This window comes from Candoia aspera, chromosome 1, assembly GCF_035149785.1.
Source record: "Candoia aspera isolate rCanAsp1 chromosome 1, rCanAsp1.hap2, whole genome shotgun sequence".
NCBI classification, from domain to species: domain Eukaryota; kingdom Metazoa; phylum Chordata; class Lepidosauria; order Squamata; family Boidae; genus Candoia; species Candoia aspera.
Genome location: NC_086153.1, coordinates 120,732,528 through 120,745,088, shown reverse-complemented (window position 1 = coordinate 120,745,088; position 12,561 = coordinate 120,732,528). Strand labels below are relative to the sequence as shown.

Sequence of the window (12,561 nt, the reverse complement as noted above, 5' to 3'; positions counted from 1 at the left end):
CCGCCTCCTGTTTTTTCTGCACCATGCTCCAAACCCAGCTAGATAAGGAGTGGCAGAGACTAGATATCAGACATGCCATCAAGACCTATCTGAGTGGAACTAAAGAATTCAGAGCAGTGGTCAGTCTCCTGGTATCTTTCTCGCTAGCTAACTTGGTCTGCAGACCCTCACTGATTGTGCTTTCCAGATGATTGTGTGCATCAAGCTAGCCTGGGAAACATGAAATAAAACTGTCTCATGGGACACTGTGGCCCATTCCACTAGAGGTCCAGCTGTCTTGGATGCCTTCAACATAGGTGCTGCCTGGGAGACATCAGGAGGGGTTTCACAGTCCTCTGTAACCTCTTTTACTAGATACTGCAAGTGTAATTCTTATACTTCAGCTGGAACATCCCTCAATAGAAGTCGCTGCAGAAAATAGATTGTGCCAAGAATTAGGGACCCTCCTGATATAAAACATGGCACTCATGGACAGGTCTAATATGTTCCAATGTCAGATGCCCTGGCTCTGTTCTAGAAAAATGGTACACTGAACTATTCTTTTCTACATGGATACATGACATACCATCCAACTAATGGAGCAACATCAGAAAACAGATAAAATGTCTTGGAATTTCATCAGTATCTGCATCCGATTATCCATAGTTCTCACATATCTCTTCTTTATTCCTACTTTTCTCAAGCATACTGAGTTCTTTTTCAGTTTTCTCATTCCAAAACTTGGGGAAAGGGCCCTCCTCTCCAATAGGAAGTAGAGATAGATGAAGTCTAAGTCTTGTTTAGAGGGTGGGAGGGAGATATGTACAGTACTTCTTAGAAAATGGATCTACCATCAGCATAAGAGCTGTGTCAGATTGGGCAGGATAAGAAATAGCTTCCTTGATAAGCAATACTTGGGTCTTTCCAGTCCTAAGACCCACATTTCTTAACTGCATCATCATGTTGGTTTCCCAAATAACATGTTTCAGCAGGATTTCTAATATTGAACAGGCTCTTCAAAGGATCGTTTTCATATCTGAAGGAGTGATTCTAATGCAACTTTTGGACAAAGGCCTTCAATCTGACCCACATATTTTGGGTGAGATCTAAATGTTGTACAAATAAAAGGCTGCTTGAAGAAAAAGTCTTGCCTAGTATTTCCTTCACTCTCAAGAGGCCCTTAGGGAATCCGCAGGAGAAGTCTAGGTCACGGGTGTGCATCTTCCTCTGATCAGAGGACATTCCAAAAAGTAGTGGATGGGAGCTGGACAGAACTAAATTTGATTTCATTAAAATAAAATACATTTTGTATGAGTAGTCTATAGTCATATCTTTAATCATTCTCCCCTTTGGTCACATTATAAATGATTATTTAGTATCAACAGCCATATAAATGTTCTAAATAAAAAAGCTTTTTAAAGTCTTAGGGCTGCTGTTCAGGCTTCCAGGAGCCACATGCAATCTGGAAGGTTTAGGATGTAAGCACTGGGCTGTGTTAGCCAGATTGTCCTCCCCCAACGCACCTTCTGTACTGCATCCCAGTCCCATCCCACCTACTGAAAGTGCTCTGACCTTAACACCACAGCAGATAAAGGGAGGCTTTTTTGTATAAAGGGTTGAGTATAACTCATTTAGTTATAAGGGATCTGTGCTGTATGATTAAAAGTTAAGTAAAGACTCTTACAAAAATTGCTAAATGTTTTTATTTTCTTACTTTATAGGTATTTGACTGAATCCTATGGTAGTGGACAAGATATTGATGATAGGATTGTAGAAGGTACTCATACTTATCTTCAGATTTATTTTTATGTATTAAAAGTTGCTAGTTAAGGAATAAGCATCATAGTCAATGTATTTTTGTAAATGAAGGGCTGTGGGGATACATGACATCCCTCATCTTACTGGGCTTTGAATTGGTAAATGTGCTGTTGGGTTGCGTCTAGTTAGAATAGCAAGATACAAGATGGGGATGTGCGATTTTGGTCCTACAAAATGTCAGTGAAGGATTGTTCCTGTGTGGTCTATATGAACATAGATGGGTCAAAAGGAAGCTACCATGTAACTTTTTGGGAAGTTGAGGACTGCTATGAAGTGAATTTCTGAACTCCCTTCCCCCATTTTTTTTTGGGGGGGAATGGGAGAATAGATTTAATTTTTCTTTTCCTTTTTAAAACTATTACACTTCTTTTACAGTTTATGGTACCATTTCTGTGTGCTTCCTGCCCCAAATGGCAGGAAATCATGCTATTGATTTTTTTATGATTGTATTGGAAAAGGCTCCAGGGGCCACAGAAGGGTTTGGGTATCTCACTTTACCCATCCTTGAAATCTTGCCTCTAGTTCCATCAGGAAACACAGAGGCCTGGAAATAATGCCAGCATAAGGAGAACATGTTTCTGGGCAATTCCATGAACTCTGTACATGAGTATTGTTGGAAGACCTTTGCCAGCACATCTTGCAATGTCCCAGTTTTGTTGTGGAATGGGAAGCATGGTGAATCTGGCAATCACAGGAGGGATCTAAAATGCTTTTGTGCCAAGTCTTTGGCACAAGCGTGCAGAGACAGAAGCATTTTTCTGAACATAAAGGCCCATCTTGTACCTGATTCAATTAGAAGTCTTTTCCATGTGTCAAATGTATTTGTGGATGAGGGGAGGGGTATTATCTTGACCCAACCTGTTCCCTTAATGTCTTCATAAGGAGAGCTTACATGTGAACAGTTTCACATAGAAATCCAAGAAGCATGGTGCTGTTGCAATTTCTTGAAGAGGGTATTTGAAATGGGACTTAGCTAAGAAACCACTGATCCTGGTTACTTACTTTTGGATCAGAAGCAGGATGTTAACAGTAACTTACTCCAATTTGCTTTCTGTCATCAAGGTCTTAAAAGAATGGAAACAATATAATAAAGGAGGAAAGAATTCTATTACTTTTTCCTTCCCTTATGGCACTATAATTCTTTACTCCTTTGTGACAAATGTGATTCATATATTAATATACTCTTTCCAAAATATTTAGCTAGGCTATTAAACTGTAGCTGGGGCTACAGATAAATGAGTGGTGTGTGTGTGTGTGTGTGTGTGTGTGTTCAGATAAATGAGTGGTTGTCTGTGTGTGTGCGTGCTTGTTTGAGAAATGCAAGTTCTGCCATATATTCCCTTGCCAAGTGGCAAGATGCATTGAGGCTACCAAGGAATAGTATAGCCTGAGCAGTCCTACCTTTGTTTTATGGATTTCATAGCCAGGGTTTACTGCAAAGCAGTGCTTCCATCTCTAATAGACAGTGAAATAATTGAGAATGATATTGCTTAATTACAGCTGAATATATAAGTATTCCATTATCCATGGCACCTATGAAAGTGGCTGACAATTGGGCATAATGTCTGAAGCTGCATTCCCCAACACTGGTACCCGTAGGTATTTTATTTGGGGGATGGGGAAGCTTAAAATAAATGCCTTATCCAGGTCATCTGCTCTTAATACACATTTGCTCCCATTTTTGTTTTAAGCACATCTTAACATGCATGGATGCATTATTACGACAGAAGGACTTACTCACAAAGCCTTTTTGTAGTGTGCGTATATATGTTTGTACCTGTAACCATTGAGTCTTTGTTGCAGTTCTGTGCATTTTCCTGACAGATTGGATAGTTTGACAGGTCACTTCCCAACTCAAATTGCTTTAACTGTTACAGACGATCAATGCACAAACACAACAGCCCCCCTGCCCAGAATTTATATTTATCTATATGATATACAAACTCAGTAGCAGTTCTTTGACAAACCTCCTTAAGGCTGATGTCCAAATTCCTTTTCTGATGCTATGTCAGTTTCTAATATGTCTTCCCCCTGAAGGTCCTAATTTCCCTGTGGGGCTAAATGAATGTTAGATCAATTTTAAGTTGAAAATCAAGCATTACATATAAGGTTAGTCCCCTGTTCCCAAACAAAAAAACCGAGAACAGCAGAATTGTTTATTCAAGAAGTATAGCTAAATAGAATTGCTACTGCTACTATGGCAAAATATAAATGTTTTCTCAGTCTGCGTAATACATGCCTGATAGTTGTTCATGGAGGCAGTTCTGATGCTAGATGTGGAAAGGCAATGAACGGTCTTGGTAGGTTAGTATGATCATATAATATATCTCTGTCTTGCTCATATCATCCCTCTCCAATCTGCCATCTCCAATTGCCTTTGGGCTCCAGAATTCCCAGGTACTGTACTGGGGAATGCTGGCTGGGGTCTGTGGGAGTTATAACCAATGTGTCTGGAGAGGGCACATTGGTTTGTGCCCCTTACAGATTCACCTACATACACTCTGTAGAATTCTCCCTACCTTGGGGGAGCGAAAACAAATACAAAAGACCACATGCTTAAGCTTATCAGTGTTAGTTTTAGTGGCTCACTTGCGAGCACGCTTATTTGAGAATATTCTGCTGCTGATTGATGTGGGCACTGAGCTGAATCTGCACAGTCTGGACAGGATCCAGGTACTTGCTTGTTCTAAGGCCAATGGCTGTATCTGTGTCTTATGGCTGCTGCACCAGCGGTTCACACCTACCTTCTTCTCCAGCATCTGGCAATTTCCTTGGTTTGGAGGTCACAGGACCAGTAGCTAATTTAATGTATTATTCTGTTCTCCAGAATGAGGAAATGTATGTGCTTTGTGATATGTCTGCAGTTGCATTTACCAGATTATTATATGTGGGTTATTTTTGTTATTGTTTATTTCATTTTTGGGCATACCCAATTTGCATGTAGATTGCTTTCTCTGGTCTAGAGCCAAAATCTTAACCACCTTTTTCTTGAGTTTTTGCTTGAGCTGTATATTAAATAAAGTAGGGCTGGTTTATGCACGTAAATGTGTTGATGTAATATGTACAATGAGATAATGCAAGATTATTTTATTAACATGGAACAGTTTACTATTTAATGCACTTACAAGCAATTCAGTTTGATTTAGAATTAGGATTATTAGGAAAATATTTAATGAAGTATTTCACTAAAGTATTTTAACAGCTGTTAATATTACGATACAGCAAGTGGAACTCTTAAAGTGGAAGATTTTCTAGGAAGACTAGTTGGAATTCAAACTGCTGCATTAGGTGCACCCACCTAGTAGAAATGGAGTCTCAGAATATGAGGCCTTAATTGTCTAATACTAACTGCTAACTGGCCTTAACTGGTCCCCAAAAGCTAAGCAGGGCCAAGTCTGGTTAGTACTTGTATAGGAGAACAGCAGGAAATAATAGTTGTAGGCTAGACTGAGAAATAAAAAAAAAATATCCAGGAGAAAGCACTAGTAAACCATTTCCATATTTTAACCAAGAAAATTATACAGTATGGACAGAAGTTGAGAGAAGCTTCTGTTTCTTCACACGTGTAAGGAAGTAGTTGTATGATCCTTTGGCTCACGAGATGGTTTTTCCTGTATTAAGAAAAATACAGTGCTAGTTAACTTCTGTTCTGTAAGCATTTTTATTAAGACCCAGACTGTTCAGAAAGATCTTCCAACTCTCTAGTCCAGTTTTTCAGGGGGTAGAGAGGAGTGCAGGGGAAATAATAGCATCTCTCCTCCCCCATTGCTGATCCAGGGATGGAAGGAGCTCTTTTAACCATGGAAGACAGATTCTGGACCTGACTCTATGTCTTTATTTCTCTGCTTTAGGTACTAAAACATATTTTTATCAAAGTTTGTTTATTAAAATTTTGGCTAACCTTGTTTCATTTTTTTTTAAATAGCCAATCCACTACTAGAAGCATTTGGAAATGCAAAGACTGTTCGTAACAATAATAGTAGTCGCTTTGGAAAATTTGTAGAAATCCATTTCAATGAAAAGGTATTTGTACTTTGTCTATGGAGAAATTTCCTTTCTTTTGATTTGACCTTGGAAGTCACTACCTATTTATGTGGCATTTTCTTTCTGCACTTCTGTATGGATCACTCTGTTGTTCAAGAGTTTTTTATGTCACATATGGTAGTCCATTTTGGATTTACAGTATATTGTTTGTAGAGAACTGTTGTTTAAAAATTCTTGAGAATTCAGTTTCAGAATTCAGAAGTCTCTAATCTATCATCACCATCATGATCATGATGTATTTCCAACCTCATATCTTCAAGCTACAAGTGGACCACAAGTCTGAGCTAGCCTGGAAATTTGCTCTGAGGCAAAGCCAGATATTATACAATGAAACAGATTTGGTCACCAGCGGGAAAAACAGAGAAAAGACACAAAAAAATCTGAATTATATAGAAGATATCAGTTTGCATCTGTAGTCCTTATACCATATGTCTATTTTTATTGTTTTTTTAAAAAAATAAACGTAAGTTAGCATAAAGCAACCTTGCTCAGTTTGGTATTCTCCAGATATGTTGGTCTATGCCTCCCAGTATTTTCTGCCAACATAGGACTTTGACCATGCTGGCAGGAAATTGTGGTAACTATCTAGTAATAACAAAAACTTGTTGGGGAGAGATGGGCGGTGAATGAATGAATGAATGAATGAATGAATGAATGAATGAATAAATAAAATAAGCTCATGCCGACAGATTAACCAAATTGCAGTTCTGGTCTTATGAAGTTAACATCAAACCATTTAAACGTTTCATTTACTTGTAAACGTATTCAAGAAACTATATGAAATAGAACATATTTATTTGTTTGTTTGTTTATTTTTCGAACTTCTATTACTGCCCATCTCCCCAAGAAAGGGGGACTCTGGGCAGTTTACAGTAAAAATACAATATGCATAATATAATTAAAAAATCAAGTTTTTATGCTTCAAAATCACAATCTTGGTTCTTTTCTACCCTAGAATTTGGTAGTTGGTGGATTTGTGTCACATTATCTGCTGGAGAAATCCAGGATTTGTGTACAAGGCCAAGAAGAAAGGAATTACCACATATTCTATAGGCTCTGTGCTGGAGCCCCTGAAAATATAAGGGAGAAATTGTATTTAAGTTCACCAGATAATTTTAGGGTGAGTTGATCTAATGTACTATTGAAAATTCATTTAAACTACTTATACTAGATTGGATTCAGATATACTTAGAGCAGGTCCATTGAAATCAATGTAATTAATGTATTGGAAAAGATATTACAAGTTTGGATCTATGAATCTGTTGTACTGAAACTTGATTTTGGACCAAGCATGGTTAAATCATCTTGTCATACAGTATATGTCTATTCTTCTGTGCCAAGGGTAATCAGCTTGATGTCCCCAGACCTTTCAAATTTCAGTAGCCTGAACCTATGACCACTGACCATGCTGACTCAAGCATATGTAATTGTGTTTCCAAATATCTGAAAGGCACCATATTATATATTCCAGTCTTATATTCTGGAATAGATGTGTAAGGTGGCATCTTTGAACAGTACTGGACATGTTAGAATATTATAATAAACTGATTTATCACAGGTTGTACATTCTTGCTGTTTTTGATATTGCCACAAAAATTGTATTAAACTTCAGCTTTTGCTCACATTTTGCTGTGTCGCCTGGCAACCTGGTATATTTTAACCAGACTTTGTTACAATATGCTAGCTTTATGCCATAGTGTATGCTTCTCTCTTGTTTTTACAAATCATGATTAAGATTGATCAGCATTCAGGATTCTGAGATAATGTAAAACTATGGTTAACTTGAGGCAAATTCTCCTTGGGATTGCTCAGAGAAGGATGGAGAAGTGAGTCTGGAAAAAGACTGGCTTTGCTTCTGTTTCATTGAAGAACACCTTATTATGACATTAAACACAACTTTTGATAATACTTTCGAATCTGAGTGTCTAGATCATAGGAAATTGGATGTTTTACTGATTAAAATAGTCTTTTTAATGTAGTTTGGCACTCAGTATATTTGCAATGAAAAAATTGCTTTTAATGGCATTTTTTAAAACTATGCATTGATATGCTTTATTTCTGCTATACATCAATTTCTGCAGCTATTTGTTTTACTAATTTAGTTGTAAATAGCCCTTGTTGAATGATATGCAGTTTCCAGATACTTGTTCCTATTAATCAAATCAAATAAGTAAAAGATAAATAAAAATAAATTAAACTTCTGAGTGCACCTTACCTTGCTCTTCAATTTTTTACGGACCCAGTGTTGGAATCATACAGGAATATTTGTGCTCACAAATTGAATATAGGATAGAATGTGAATGGGATGATTAACTAGACTTTTAGACAAATAATATTGTCTTTGTACATGATGTGTATTCCAGTTTCTTTTTAAGGTTTTTTTTTTCATTATAAGTTGTCTCTTTGCCAGAGGGACAGAGAGGGGTGGTGAGTCATATTCTTCTATCTATCTGCTCTTGATGTGGCCCAGAGAATTAGATAATTGTGATTGGTGAGGAGGCTCAAGAAAAGGAAAGTGAGGGTCACTTCTGCTACTGGAGCCTGATATTGAACATAACCTGTTGAAGTTTTGGTTTGACTGGTACACTCTTCTTTTGTGTTAAAACAGTATTTAAATCGCGGCTGCACTCGTTACTTTGCCACTAAAGAAACAGATAAGCAGATTTTACAGAATCGCAAAAGTCCTGAGGTAAGATACCCATCTTTAAGTACAACGTGGAACTTCGTAAGGGCAGTTGCTGGTAGTATCATGCATCTACCTATAATCTGGTTTATGCAACTTTTTTCAAATGCTAACAGCTCAGTGCTGCAACAAATGACTGGCACCATCAAAACTGGCACCAACAGTCTGTTAATAAGGTGGATGTGTACAGATATCTATTGCTAGGGTCAAGAAGTGTTTCAGATTCTTTTCTTAACAATTTGAACTTGATGAATATTTAGCTGGATTAATGTGCTGAAATTGTAGCCAAAAGCTTGGCATCCATATTCTTCTTTTTTTAAAAAACAAAACAAGGGTCATAATTAAAAATCCCATTGGATTTTTACTTCATTGCACAGTTACGTATAGACAAAATGGAAAATGTTTTGCTTGGGACCTGAAACAAAGCACTGTATTCCTGAAGTTCTGCTTAACTCTTTTGAATCAGCCTTGCTCTGGAAGAAACATGGACATAGGAGATGTTTTGGTTTTCACCAAAATGACACAAAATGTGGAGAGATCCCAGAATGGTTTCACAGGGCAAGTAAGGCAAAACTTCTATTCCAGTATCTTGCCTTCCATCTCTCCCCGCCCTCCACTCAGCTGCCTCCACTGAGGGCTCAGTGTGGCACACACCACCCCGTCCACTCCCAATCTTCCCTTCCTCAGCCATCACTGCTAATGTCCACACCTTCTATAGCCAAGGAAGCATCTCAGTGTTGGCTTTTTCCCATTCTTCCCCACTTCCCCATCCCCTTCCCAGTCAAAAAATGTGTGCCCAGAACAATTGATTTTTTTGTCTATGTACAGAACAAAATAGAACAAACTGTAGACCAACATGTCTGAAACACACATTTCAATTCACATAGGGACTGCCCCAAAACAGCACATATTTTTTTTCCTTTTAATGGTGGTGCTATAAATCTTGATACATTATCTTATTTTGGTACAATGATATTTATATGATACAATTACAAACTCTTGACATTCTATTATTTAGATAACTTAAGAGTAATGGAAATAAAAAAGAAAGTAGATATTCTATCGATATTAGTTTAGTATATCAGTGTTACGAGCATTAAAATTATTTGGCTTTTTCATTGAAAGTTAACATTGGGAAGGAAAAAAATAAACATGCTGTGACAAGGTATTTGTTATATAATAAAGGTTTTGGTCTTAAGCTAAATTACTTAATATCAAAATCTCCACTGTACTGTTACTATACACACACATAACACACATATATACACATCTTAATGAAAAGAAAAAATAAAGCAAATTTAACAAAATGCCACAAAGTAAAAAGAGAAAAAAAAGGAGGAGAGAAAAAAGAGATAAAAAAAAAATTCAGGGTCTCAGGGGCTAATTCAAAATCATGTGCATCTGCCCTTCCACTTTTAGATCTAGAATAAAAGCACAGTATCCCACTCAGGATCTAGATCACTGTGAATGGTCTTCCTCCAAATTCAGGATTTTGTGTGGGTGCTTTATTTGTTTTTGTTATTAAATTCACACTTTCCCCATTCATATTGGTCTGAATTGGGCTATGCTTAGTAAACAAGGAAAATAAAGAAAAAGCAGGTAAGTCTTATGTATTTAAAATGATCAGATAGCTCTAGTCTAACTTATACTTCAGTCAAAGACCTTTTTGCAAATGTCTGCTTCCTACCTTAGTCATAATGGTAGAGTAGCAATAGCTCCATACCATTTAACTAAGAGTTTATTTGAGCAAACGTTTTTTACTCATGATGGCCAAATTAACATCAGTTATGGGTGCAACAGGGCAGGTAGAAACCAGTGAACAGGATCCAGATTGAATTTTTACTGCCATTGGCTATAGAGAATATATATGATGTGGGTTTGTCATGTAAAAAGCTAAGCCAACCTCAGCTTGGTGAATGAAGGATGCATCTTTTATATAATTGATTTGGTCCCTAAATGAAAGGAACACTTGCTTGGAAATAAAAGTGCTTTAAATTTGATGAAATTATTGTGCCAATTGAACACAATATCTGTTTGGTAGATAGGTATCCAGAGTTGTTTGAATTTTGTGTAAGTGTTCTTTCCCTTGTTCTCCCTCTTTGTATCTCAGAGGATTGGGATAGCGGTTGGATTGGGGAAGGGAGCAATTCTAGGTAATATTGTAGAAGAGAATAATTAGAATTGATTTCTAATAATGTCAGCTGTCCTTCTCTTCCGATTATTAACCTGAGAGAATTGTCTTATTTATTTCCCCTTTGTATCATATTTAATTATGGTAATTAAAATAGTCAATTAATATTTGCATTGTTTTTGTCCTTTCCTGTCAGGAAGATGAGGTGATCACTTTGTATAATCTGGGATTTTAATTAATTAAGTTATTGTGTGGTGTGAGTTTTCCAGCTGCATGTTAGCCCTTTTTTTCTCAGATTCTTAGAACAGTCTTGTTTGGGGTTTTTCTTGGGCTTCTCTGCATACTCTTTAAGGTGAACAGTTATTTTGAGCATGCTCTGTCTGTGCATGTATTAGTTTGAATTTTTAGTTAGAATCTTTAGTACTTTAAGTTGATAGTAATGTATAAAGTTTGAACTTAAACAGCTAAATAATCAAAACTTTTGGTATGTTTATAAAATATACTGTATATCTTGGTTAAACATTGCCATCATGCTGAAATGAATGCATGGTTCTCTTTCCAAGAATTATTACAGTACTTGTAATCTTTCAAATCTTGTGATCTCACATTTCATTCATGGTATCCATCCATTGCCTCAAGTAAAGGGTTTTTTTCTCCAAAATGATGCTTTAATGAGCCAGAGCATCAAAGACCCACCACTCAATGGTGAAGCACATGATTTATATTCAGAATCTCCTGGTAGGAAAAGCACATGTCTCTGTCTGCCAGTAGAAGAGCTGACCTAGATAAAACTTCCTATATTCCAATCAAATGCACTGTCTTCATTGCTGTGTAAGTAACAATTGTTTGGAGCACTTTACATGTAGACTTGAGCAGCTGTACCTGAATCTATGACCCAAAGCACTTGCACTGAGGATATTACATATCCAGTCAGATTCAGTAGTGTTCTTATAAAGTGAAAGCATTTTCAAAACCCCACCCATTTTGATTTTGCATTCTTTCTTGAAGATTCCCTTTCCCTGAGTTTGGGACATATTTTATTCCTCACAGTGCCTTTTCTTCATTTGTCCTAGAGCTCCCTCTTTTTCTTGTTTCTTACCTCTTGATAGATTCCCCATCTTGAATAAAAAATCCTGAGATTTTAAGCAGAACTTAAAATTTGGTTCTTCATATCTTCTTCTGTTTATTTTGGCTTTGTATTAATCAGTAGAAATACGATTTCTGGTCCCTTGTGATTACTTAGCACTGTTCTTGTTTTTAGTACCTAAAATCAGGTTCCCTGAAGGATCCTCTGCTAGATGACCATGGAGATTTTAACAGAATGTGTACTGCAATGAAGAAGATTGGGCTTAATGATGAAGAGAAGTTGGATCTCTTCCGAGTGGTAGCTGGTGTTTTACATCTGGGGAATATTGATTTTGAAGAAGCTGGCAGCACATCTGGTTAGACTGTTTTGCTGACTTGAGAGCACAAAATCAATCAATGTTACCTTTGTATTTCACTGAAAGAGCAATGCTGAAATTAGAAATTGCTGCCACTTAATTCTGAAATTAAGAGTTTATTTCCTAGCAAAGATTAAAAAACCTTTATTTGAAAATAATTTTTAAAAGTATTTTTAAATAACACATGCTAATTCTCATACTTTCTAAGATAACTTAGCACAGTTCTTTCTCCTGGAAAGGAGTGGGAAAAAGTGCATGTAATTAGAAGGGCCAAAACTAATTTTTAATTCCTTGGAGAAATTAAGATGAGTAAAATACAGCTACTGTTACGGATCAAAAGCAAGGTCTGCATGGTGCCTAGATGAATATTATCATTCATTCAACTGATCATTCACCCTGTACTAAAAGTACCAAGGCAATATACAAAGCAAAACCTTGCAATTCCTGAGAAGTTAATCATAAAG

General features: G+C 36.8%; 2 protein-coding genes across 6 annotated transcripts in view; one reads left to right on the top strand and one right to left on the bottom strand.

The window, feature by feature from the left end:
• Window positions 1–12,561, bottom strand: part of LOC134503995 (cytochrome c oxidase subunit 7A2, mitochondrial) — a 410,163-nt gene that overhangs the window by 308,154 nt on the left and 89,448 nt on the right. The gene's annotated exons all lie outside the window — the stretch shown is intronic.
• Window positions 1–12,561, top strand: part of MYO6 (myosin VI) — a 108,788-nt gene that overhangs the window by 49,018 nt on the left and 47,209 nt on the right. For all 5 annotated transcript variants that reach the window (XM_063312891.1, XM_063312882.1, XM_063312873.1 and 2 more), the window contains exons 7-11: window positions 1,701–1,756; window positions 5,723–5,820; window positions 6,797–6,961; window positions 8,450–8,530; window positions 11,917–12,097. In XM_063312891.1, coding sequence (XP_063168961.1) covers window positions 1,701–1,756; window positions 5,723–5,820; window positions 6,797–6,961; window positions 8,450–8,530; window positions 11,917–12,097 — 581 coding nt within the window. The remainder of the gene's footprint in view (window positions 1–1,700; window positions 1,757–5,722; window positions 5,821–6,796; window positions 6,962–8,449; window positions 8,531–11,916; window positions 12,098–12,561) is intronic.